Here is an 11,259-nt window from a genome sequence, read left to right as displayed (position 1 = left end):
GTCTAATATAATGCAAATCAGTTTACCAAATGTAATAGTTATCACCTTCTTCTAATTCAGGAGAATAATGCAAACTAAAACTACATAATAGTTCACAATCTTTAATTAGGGGTCTAACATGGCATAAAATAATATTATAATCCGACACAGGTAAATGAACATTTTTAAAAAAAATTATACCGTGCTCTTTGTACAGTTTTTATTTTGCTGCTTTTGTCTTGCACTGTCCACTTTTTTGCAATGAAAATGCAGATTTTCCACTTGTGGGACAAATAAATGCAGGTGTGTGTGTGTGTGTTTGTGCAACATTGGCATTTGTTTACTCAGATCCAAGGCAGGCCAAACCTCTGTGTTACAACCTACATACAAAAGATACACATTCACAATATATATATATATATATATATATATATATATATATATGGGTACACAAGTCTGTTTTATTTCAAAGTGTTTCAGACGTTACAGCGTTTGCAGACCCAGTGTCCATCATCCATGCATTTCGCACAGGTGAATTTCTGACATGTTGCACAGGTAAACCTGCTGCGATTCCTGTTGCAGCTCTCTTGCACCTGGCACTGCGTTGTCTTTACAGTCCCTGGCGCAGCAGCTGCAGCAGCTTCAGCAGCCTGCCTCTGTGCTAATATTTCCTTGAGCTGCATGAATCGGCAACGAAGTTGCTGAGCTAGAAGACTCAGAAACAATCTTCTTTTGCCTGTCCACCCTGTACATGCCTTGTACAAAATGTAGGCATTCACCGCCGCCAGGTCCAGCATATTGTAGAAAACTGCTACTGGCCACTTGTGTGTTGCTGCTCTTACGGAATACATCTGCGCCATTTGGTCCAACACGTCTACACCACACTGTAAAAGCAGAGAGAGAGAGTCATGAGTATATGTTTTTTTCTATAGGCCTGTATAGCACACATCAGAAAACATTGTAGCACTGGTGTAAAATTGTACACACATTCACATACCTTCATGTGGTTATAGTCTGTTATCGTGTTGGGTTTCCTCTGTCTTACCTCATCACGTCTTGGTGCATGGAACTTAGAACACACACAGTCTTGTTTTTTTTAGGTGCATAAATTGTCAAGGAGACACCGCCACTTCTAAGCACTGAAGTGGAGAATACCTCTCGCTTTGCAGTATCTTTTGCAAGTTGAGGAAGTTCATGCCGGACTTTATTCACCGTGCCCAGTAACGTTGTTTTGCGCTGCAGCAGTCTGTGCGACAGTGACAGTGAAGTAAAGAAATTGTCCGTGTGACGTTTCTCCCATCATCCAAAAACGGCTCCATCCGTTTCATGACCACGTTCTCTGCCAGCCTCTCTCCCTTCTGACGACTGGGGTCCTTTCCCAAGTAAGGAGATGCACTGCAGACATATTTGGTGTCCAAATCCGTGGCCATCCAGAACTTGATCCCAAATTTGTCTGGCTTGGTTGCAATATACTGTGTGAATGGACAACGAACCTTGGTAGGGAACAGCTGTTCATCTATGGTCATGTGTTCTCCTGGAGTGAAACTCTTAGCACAGTTCTCGTTGAAGCGTGTCCAGATGTCGGAGATCGCCGCAAATTTGTCTGTTTTCACCCGTTTTCACCCGTTCGCGTGTCCCTGTCATCAAATCGAAGGTCAGTCAATGAGCTCGTCAATAGCTTCAATGCTAACATGTTAAATGTAATGGATACAATTCCTCCCATTAAGGTGAAGGTTATTTCTGGAAGGAAAAAGTCTCCATGGAGAAACTCCACACTAGTGAAAATTGAAAAAAGAGAGTGTAGGAAAGCTGAGCGCAGATGGAGAAAAACAAACCTCCAGATTTATTATGACATCTATAAAGAGAAACTTCACAATTATAATTTACAACTGAGGAGTGCAAGAAGGTCCTACTTCTCTGACATCATCACTAAAAACAGCCTTATTTTCTACAGTTGACAGGCTAACAAACCCTCCTGTGTCAGTGGCAGCTGAACTTCATTCAACCATGGCCTGCAATGACTTTGCCAAATTCTTCACAGAAAAAATCCAAATGATTAGACAAGCAATTGGTACATCAACAGCAGATCCAGAATATGTACTGTGTCCACCGAAAAACCGTTTCAACACCATAAAACAGTTTCACGCTATTAACAGCAAAGACCTAGAGGACATCTTAGGTCAACTGAACTCCTCCTCTTGCTGTTTAGATGTCCTGCCAACAAGTTTTTTCAAAAAAGTCTCAAAGACCTTTTTGATAGCTATGCAGATGACACACAAATATATATCACAATGTCACCAGGAGACCAAGGCCCTGTACAGGCTCTTGGTAAATGCATTGAGGAAATTAATGACTGGTTGTGCCACAATTTTCTCCAGCTAAACAAAAACAAAACTGAGGTCTTTGGTGCCAAAGAAAAACGATTACAGGTCACCAGAGAACTTCAATCTATACATCTAAAAAACCACAAACCAGGCGAGAAATTTGGGTGTAGTGATGGATGTAGACCTAAACTTAGAAAAGCACATTAAGACAATAACAAAATCAGCTTACTATCACCTCAAGAATATTTCAAGGATAAAAGATCTGATGTTTCAACAGGACCTGGAAAAACTAGTCCATGCATTCATCTTTAGTAGGCTTGGCTACTGTAACAGCATCTTTACAGGTCTACCTAAAAAATCAGTCAGACAACTGCAGCTCATTCAGAACTCTGCTGCTCGAGTCCTCACTAAGACCAAAAAAGTGGACCACATCAGTCCAGCTCTGAAGTCTTTAAACTGGCTGCCTGTCCGTCAGAGGATAGACTTTAAAGTTCTGATGCTGGTCTATAAAGCTCTGAATGGTTTAGGACCAAAATACATCAGTGACCTCCTGACCCAATATGAACCTTCCAGATTCATATTGGGTCAGGAGGTCAGGTCAGGAGGAGATAGTCATATCCAGGTCCCAACTCTGGATATGACTATCCAGAGTTGGGACCAGGAAGCAGAGTTGCAGTCTTACATGCCTCTCTGCAGCTTCTCTCCTCCTGCTACCCCCCCAAAAACCCATCTCCATAGAGACTGTGTCTGCTTCCAAAAAGACAAAAAACAAACTAAAAACCAGCAACAAACAACTTAAACATTTACAAAGAAAGAACAATACAGTATCCACATCTGAACCAAAGAGTAAAACAGTGAAATGCGGATTATTAAATATTAGGTCTCTCTCGTCTAAGTCTCTGTTAGTACATGACTTAATAATTGATCAACAAATTGATTTACTCTGCCTTACAGAAACCTGGTTGCAGCAGGATGATTATGTTAGTTTAAATGAATCAACACCCCCGAGTCATTCTAACTACCAGAAATCTCGAAGCACAGGTCGAGGGGGCGGTGTGGCAGCAATTTTTCACACCAGTCTATTAATTAATGAAAGACCAAGACAGACTTTTAATTCATTTGAAAGCCTGATGCTTAACATTGTCCACCCCAGCTGTGAAACTCAGAAACCAGTCTTACTTGTTATCATCTATCGTCCACCTGGGCCTTACACAGAGTTTCTGTCTGATTTCTCAGACTTTTTATCTAATTTAGTTCTGAGCTCAGATAAAATAATTATTGTGGGTGATTTTAACATCCATGTTGATGCTAAAAATGACAGCCTCAACATGGCATTTAATCTGTTGTTAGACTCAATTGGTTTCTCTCAAATTGTAAAAGAACCCACCCACCACTTTAATCACACTCTAGATCTTGTTTTAACATATGGCATAGAAACTGAACATTTAACAGTGTTTCCTGAAAACCCTCTCCTGTCTGATCATTTCTTGATAACATTTACATTTACAACAATTGATTACGCAGCAGTGGAGAGTGGACTTTATCAAAGTAGATGTCTTTCTAAAAGCGCTGTAACTAAGTTTATGAATATAATCCAGCCACTGTTATCATCGTCAATGCCCTGTACCAACACAGAGCAGAGCAGCTATCTGAACGCTACCCCAACAGAGGTCGATTATCTTGTTAATAATTTCACCTCCTCACTACGTACGACTCTGGATACTGTAGCTCCAGTGAAAACTAAGGTCTCTAATCAGACGTACCTGACCCTGTGGTATAATTCTCAAACATGTACCCTAAAGCAGATGACTCGTAATCTGGAGAGGAAATGGCGTGTCACAAATTTAGAGGATCATCATTTAGCTTGGAGAAATAGTTTGTTGCTTTATAAGAAAGCCCTCCGCAAAGCCAGAACAGCTTACTACTCATCACTGATTGAAGAAAATAAGAACAACCCCAGGTTTCTCTTCAGCACTGTAGCCAGGCTGACAAAAAGTCAGAGCTCTTTTGAGCCAACCATCCCTTTAATGTTAACTAGTGATGACTTCATGAACTTCTTCACAAATAAAATTTTTATCATTAGAGAAAAAATTACCAATAATCATCCCACAGATGTAATATTATCTACAGCTACTCTTAGTACCATTGATGTTAAGTTAGACTCTTTTTCTCCAATCAATCTTTCTGAGTTAACTTCAATAATTACTTCCTCCAAACCATCAACGTGTCTTTTAGACCCCATTCCTACAAAACTGCTCAAAGAAGTCCTGCCATTGATTAATTCTTCGATCTTATATATGATCAACTTATCTCTAATAATCGGCTATGTACCACAGGCCTTCAAGGTGGCTGCAGTTAAACCTTTACTCAAAAAGCCATCTCTACCTTCACAATAAAACAGGAAACTCAGACACGAGGAACCAAACAAGACACAGAACTAAACAGACAGCTTTCCAAACAGGCAGGGTGACACGATAGACAGACAGAGACACAGACGCAGACTCAAAGGCAGACCGAATATAACACATAGAACTCAAACAATAATAATCATCATCATAATAAACTAGAAAATGATAATAAACTAAAAGCGCTGGGTCACCGACCCAGGACCATGACAGTACCCCCCCCCTCAAGGGCAGGCTCCAGACAGCCCAGCAGAAACACAAAAACAGACCAAAACAAAACAGAAAACGACCCGACCAGGGCGGGCGGAGGGGGTCCAGGACGGAGGGACAGAGACCAAAAAGGCCCAGATGGCCAAGTTCAGGGGGCCGACAGCGCAGGAGGCCAAAACAGTTCAGTTCCGGAGGCTGACCATGCGAATGGCAGTGGCAGTGGGGCAGGTCCGGAGGCCGGCCACGCAGTAGGCAGTGGCGTGGAAACAGTTCTGGGGCCAACCGTGCGAACGGCAACGGCGAGGAAGCAGTTCTGGAGGCCGACGGTGCGGACGGCGACGGCGGCGAGGAAGCAGTTCTGGGGGCCGACCGTGCGGACGGCGACGGCGGCGGGAATGCAAGTCCGGAGGCCAGCCACGGTGACGAAGATGCCGACCGTGCGGACGGCGGCGGGAATGCAAGTCCGGAGGCCGGCCACGGTGACGAAGATGCCGACCGTGCGGACGGTGACGGCGGCGTGAAAGCAAGTCCGGAGGCCGGCCACGGTGACGAAGATGCCCAACATGCGGCCTGGCAGATGACCGACGGTGTTGAGGCGGCAGTTGGGGACCTGAAGGCTGCGTGGCCTTCGCAGCACCAGACGAGACGGAAGCTGAGGCTGGACCAGACGAGACGGAAGCTGAGGCTGGACCAGACGAGACGGAAGCTGAGGCAGAGGCTGGACCAGACGAGACGGAAGCTGAGGCAGAGGCTGGACCAGACGAGACGGAAGCTGAGGCAGAGGCTGGACCAGACGAGACGGAAGCTGAGGCAGAGGCTGGACCAGACGAGACGGAAGCTGAGGCTGAATCTGGACCAGACGAGGGCGAAGGCGGAGCTGAATCTGGACCAGGCGACGGCGAAGGCGATGCAGAGGCTGGACCAGGCGACGCTGATGCAGAGGCTGGACCAGGCGACGCTGATGCAGAGGCTGGACCAGGCGATGGCGAAGTAGATGATGGCGAAGCTGGACCAGGCGACGGCGTGGGTGAAGCTGAAGCTGGACCAGGCGACGGCGTGGGTGAAGCTGAAGCTGGACCAGGCGACGGCGTGGGTGAAGCTGAAGCTGGATCAGGCGACGGAGTGGGTGGAAACACGGAAGCTGGACCAGGCGACGGCGTGGGTGAAGCTGAAGCTGGACCAGGCGACGGCGTGGGTGAAGCTGAAGCTGGACCAGGCGACGGCGTGGGTGGAAACACGGAAGCTGGACCAGGCGACGGCGTGGGTGGAAACACGGAAGCTGGACCAGGCGACGGCGTGGGTGGAAACACGGAAGCTGGACCAGGCGACGGCGTGGGTGGAAACACGGAAGCTGGACCAGGCGACGCCGTGAGTGGAGACACGGAAGCTGGACCAGGCGACGGCGTGGGTGGAGACACGGGGGCTGCCGACGGCGGCGTGGACGAAACTGTGGATGCGGCCGCTGGTGGAGCAGCTGGTGGCTGGACGGGCTCCTCGGGCCCCCCGGCTGACGAGGACAGTTGCTGGACGGGCTCCTCGGGTCCTCCAGCTGACGAGTCAGAAGGCTGGACGGGCTCCTCGGGCCCCCCAGCTGACGAGGACAGTTGCTGGACGGGCTCCCCGGGCCCTCCAGCTGACGAGTCAGAAGGCTGGATGGGCTCCTCGGGCCCCCCAGCTGACGAGGACAGTTGCTGGACGGGCTCCCCGGGCCCTCCAGCTGACGAGGCAGAAGGCTGGACGGGCTCCTCGGGCCCTCCAGCTGACGAGTCTTGGGGCTGGACGGGCTCCTCGGGCCCCCCAGCGAAAACAGTCTCAGAACCAGTGGGCACTGGAGCCCCTGGCACACACAGGACAGAACCAGCAGGCGCGGGGACCTCTGGCAGGCACAGAACAGGACCAGCAGGCGCACGGGCCTCTGGCAGGGACAAAACAGGACCAGCAGGCGCACGGGCCTCTGGCAGAGACAGAACAGAACCAGCAGGTGCGGGGACCCCTGGCAGAGACAGAACAGAACCAGCAGGTGCAGGGACCCCTGGTAGGGACAGAACAGAACCAGCAGGTGCGGGGACCCCTGGCAGAGACAGAACAGAACCAGCAGGTGCGGGGACCTCTGGCAGAGACAGAACAGAACCAGCAGGTGCGGGGACCCCTGGCAGAGACAGAACAGAACCAGCAGGTGCGGGGACCTCTGGCAGAGACGGAACAGAACCAGCAGGTGCACGGGCCTCTGGCAGAGACGGAACAGAACCAGCAGGTGCGGGGACCTCTGGCAGAGACGGAACAGAACCAGCAGGTGCGGAGACCTCTGGCAGAGACGGAACAGAACCAGCAGGTGCGGGGACCTCTGGCGGGCGCAGAACAGAACCAGCAGGTGCGGGGACCTCTGGCAGAGACGGAACAGAACCAGCAGGTGCGGGGACCTCTGGCAGAGACGGAACAGAACCAGCAGGTGCGGAGACCTCTGGCAGAGACGGAACAGAACCAGCAGGTGCGGGGACCTCTGGCGGGCGCAGAACAGAACCAGCAGGTGTGGGGACCTCTGGCGGGCGCAGAACAGACGGCAGCTGCGCGGAGCACCGACCCTGCTCAGGCAGCGACAGCCGGGTGCAGTCCTCAGCTGGGTTCTTAGCCTCCAGGGGTCCAGAGTCTGCTGGGGGCCGAAACCCAGCCTCTGGGGAGGCCCTGGAGCAAGTAACAGTCTCTAAACTAGCCAGCTGTTGAGGAACGATTGCCTTCTTAACGTGTTTGTCTCTCTGCAAAACGTACGTACTAGAAACAGAGTCCTGTGCAGCTGGACGAGCTTGCGGCTGTGCAGCTAAACGAGCTAAAGACAGCTGAGCAGGAGAATGAACAGGCAACAAACAGTTCTTTGAATTGAATCATATCTGTTATTAATCTCTGTCTCTCTTCCACAGCATGCCTGTCTTCCTTCTCTCACCCCAACCGGTCGCAGCAGATGGCCGCCCCTCCCTGAGCCTGGTTCTGCCGGAGGTTTCTTCCTGTTAAAAGGGAGTTTTTCCTTCCCACTGTCGCCAAAGTGCTTGCTCATAGGGGGTCATATGATTGTTGGGCTTTTCTCTGTATCTATGAAGCGCCTTGAGGCGACTTTTGTTGTGATTTGGCGCTATATAAATAAAATTGAATTGAATTGAATTGAATTGAATTACCCCACTGGCCAACACGTTCTCACTCCCAACTCGTCAAATGTGTGACGCATGGTCAGGCTCCCTCTGCTTCACTTATCGACGCGCAGGGTACCCCCCTCGCGTTGAGAATAGGGCTTTGGAGCGTGATGTCACGGGGGTGGGCGTGGAAAGGATTTTGGCCTGATCCGCCATTTTCGGGGTCTAAGAGCAAGCGACGAAGGAGCAAAGCACAGCCATGGTTCGTACTTGCTGTGTGGTCGGCTGCAATGTTCGATCTTACGATCGGCACGGGAATAAGCTTGGGTTGTCTTTTTATGCTTTCCCAACCTGGAAGCAATATCAAGGAGCTCATGTATCGGATGTTACCAAACGAAGGCGTCGAGCCTGGATAGCAGCCGTGAGACGAGCTGATATCAAGTTCTGTTCCATCTCCCCATATCACTTGGTGTGCTCCAGACATTTTCATTCCGGTAAGTGCTAGATATGTTCATATCACACTTTATAGCTGAATAATATTATCGTTGGTGGTCTCGGAAGTTATAGAAATTGCGATCAAACATGAATGGAGTGACTTTGCAGACATATGTGCTATGTAAAGATTCGCTAATTCTTTTGCACAACTGTAGGGAAGCCTGCCTATGAAATGGATCAAACAAATCCAGACTGGGTACCAACGCTACACATGGGGCACTCCGAAATCCGAACATCACATTCAGACCGTCACAGGAGGCGAACACAACGGCAACAAAAAAAAGCACTAGTAGGAGGTAAACAACAACCGCACCCGCAACCACAATCTCTTGTTTTAAAAGTTGATTTTAGTCAATTAACACAAACATTTGAGTATTCATACTGCCTTAATGTATAAACCACTTTAAAATTCCCTTGTGTATTTGCACTCTTTTTATTGGACAGGCTTTCACAATGGAGCTACAGAATGTGAAGGTGAAGCCCCAGCAGAAGTTACCACAGAAGAGCAGCCAGAGATGGACACCACAGAAGAGCAACTCCATAACAACCTTGTTATTTTGGCTGAGGGACAAATTTGTCTTGGACAAGTAGAAGCAGAGGTAACGGGTGCAGATGCAGAAAACAGTGATATCAGAGAGAAACAGACAGAAGATCAAAGACTGACAAATGATTGTGTGCGCTGTGTACAGAGCAGAGTAGAAATAAACCGGCTGCTGGAGGAGAACAGAAGCTTAAATCAAAGTTGGACAAGACAGAGCTGAATGAAAACTTTTTAAAGGATGATACGGAAAAAGTGAAATATTACACTGGTTTTACTTGTTTTGCTATTTTTATGTCCGTGTTCGAGAATGTAAAAGCTTTTCTACCAGCATCAAAGAAACTGTCGCATTTCCAAATGCTTTTACTCACACTTATGCGACTTAGACTTGATCTTCCTGTTCAGCATCTTTGTTATCTATTCAATGTCTCCCACAAAACTCTTTCTTCTATCTTTGCTGATACAATAGATGTTTTGTATGCTCGCTTTGGATCACTTGTACACTGGCCAGAGAGGCACTGTTTGCAAGCAACAATGCCTCCACAATTTACGGAAACTTTTGGAAATCGGGTAGCCATCATTGTAGACTGTTTTGAAATTCGTACAGAACGACCATCTAATTTAAAGGCTCGTACTCAAATGTACTCACACTACAAGGGTACACACACCATGAAATATCTGATCGGGATTACTCCACAAGGTTCAATTTCATTCATTTCTAAGGGGTGGGGGGGCCGTGCATCAGATAAACACATCACAGAGCAATGTGGAATACTTAACAAGCTGTTACCAGGGGATGTACAGTAGTTTTGGCTGACAGAGGCTTTGACATCAGAGATGCGGTGGGAATGATGTGTGCGGAGGTTAAGATCCCAGCATTTACAAGGGGCTTCTGTCAACTAGATGCCAAGGACATAGAAAATACACGAGCCATTGCACACCTAAGAATCCATGTCGAGCGAGTAATTGGCAGTTTGCGCAACAAGTTCAAAATGCTACATACCACCATGCCAATCCGTTCTCTTCTTCCATGTGAGGGTGAAGACGTTACCTTCATTGATAAAATTGTGAGGGTGTGTTGTGTTTTGGTTAACATGTGCCCTAGTGTGGTAGTGAAACCAGGCACACATGAGACTTGTACTTGTTAATTAATAATTGTGAAAACTCTCAGTATGTCTCTGAAGACATAGTACTAGTAAAACCTTTTTTTTTTATGTGTTATTGTATGAACACACTGACATTACGTTATGTAACCATTTCTGTACCTGTTTCACTAAAATGACGTTATAATAAAAGCAAGATAACAAATAACTGTATTTCACTCTTTATTTTACAGTTTGACAATTGTTACATGGTAAATGCTGCAGGTTTGAAATCAAGTTATACATATTTCAATGCACTTCTGACAGAAAACTAGACACCAGTGGTGTCTACAGTGTCTACAGTGGTGGCAAACACAGCGTGCATCATCGAAGCTGTGATTCTCCCAGCACGCCACACATACCATTCTGGGCTCTTGTGTTGCAGTCTTGTGCGTACCTCGATAGCTTCTGCCTGTTCTTCAGTAACTTTTGCTGTATTTATGTACTTTACACAGTGCAGTTGCAGCTAGGTAAGACCAAGGGACTGTGCACCTGTGTTGTGCAAACACGCCAGAGACATTGGTAATGTGGAAGATTGTACAGTGTGTGATGTGTAGTATTTCTCCAATCCAGACAAACACACTGCTTTATTGTGTTTATGAAGTGTGTCTAACACTGGTGACAACTCCTCAAACGTAGCAGAAGGAATCTTTCGTTTTGAAGGACGGCTTCTTCTGCCTTTCACCACAGACGGTCCGTTTATATTTTCATCAAGAGTCTTTTTTTGTGCTGCTGAAGATGAAAAGTCAATGTTATGGCCAACCTCTGGCTGTATCTTGGTTGTGTTCCCCGGCAAAACCCAGTAGGCTGGTTCATCTGTGACAGTCTTTGTGCCACGGATCCTCACTGTTGCCTCCACTTTAAATAGAAGTGCAGCGACATGGGTGCAGGTCTCAGCAACTCCGGCCATACAGGTGCAGTGTGCAGCTTCGACCTTCCCCATGGTGCTTACAATTACCCATGGTCGTAATGCAGGTTCATTCAATCTTTGGGAGTGCAGTACCTGTAACATACAAGGACAAGGTTGATGTAAAGACAATAAAT

At 47.6% G+C, this 11,259-nt stretch overlaps 1 protein-coding gene across 1 annotated transcript; it reads left to right on the top strand.

Moving 5' to 3' along the window:
- The first annotated feature begins 8,199 nt into the window (after positions 1-8,199).
- On the top strand, positions 8,200-9,410 carry LOC146502319 (uncharacterized). The gene is made up of 3 exons (XM_085132060.1): positions 8,200-8,534; positions 8,691-8,831; positions 8,980-9,410. The coding sequence occupies exons 1-3, from the start codon at positions 8,300-8,302 to the stop codon at positions 9,294-9,296; spliced, it is 693 nt and encodes a 230-aa protein (XP_084988186.1). The 5' UTR covers positions 8,200-8,299; the 3' UTR covers positions 9,297-9,410.
- Positions 9,411-11,259: the final 1,849 nt, after the last annotated feature.

This window comes from Neolamprologus multifasciatus, chromosome 15 (genome assembly GCF_963576455.1).
Source record: "Neolamprologus multifasciatus chromosome 15, fNeoMul1.2, whole genome shotgun sequence".
Lineage (NCBI taxonomy): Eukaryota > Metazoa > Chordata > Actinopteri > Cichliformes > Cichlidae > Neolamprologus > Neolamprologus multifasciatus.
Note: the sequence above shows the minus strand (reverse complement) of the source record. Positions and strands in the feature narration are given on the sequence as shown.

Bases quoted from the DNA above. Each gene is read 5' to 3' on its own strand.
- LOC146502319 (XM_085132060.1), top strand. From the start codon at position 8,300: ATGGTTCGTACTTGCTGTGTGGTCGGCTGCAATGTTCGATCTTACGAT. The intron at 8,535-8,690 runs GTAAGTGCTAGA...GCACAACTGTAG, and splicing joins CTCCAGACATTTTCATTCCG to GGAAGCCTGCCTATGAAATG. The intron at 8,832-8,979 runs GTAAACAACAAC...TTTATTGGACAG, and splicing joins AAAAAAAGCACTAGTAGGAG to GCTTTCACAATGGAGCTACA.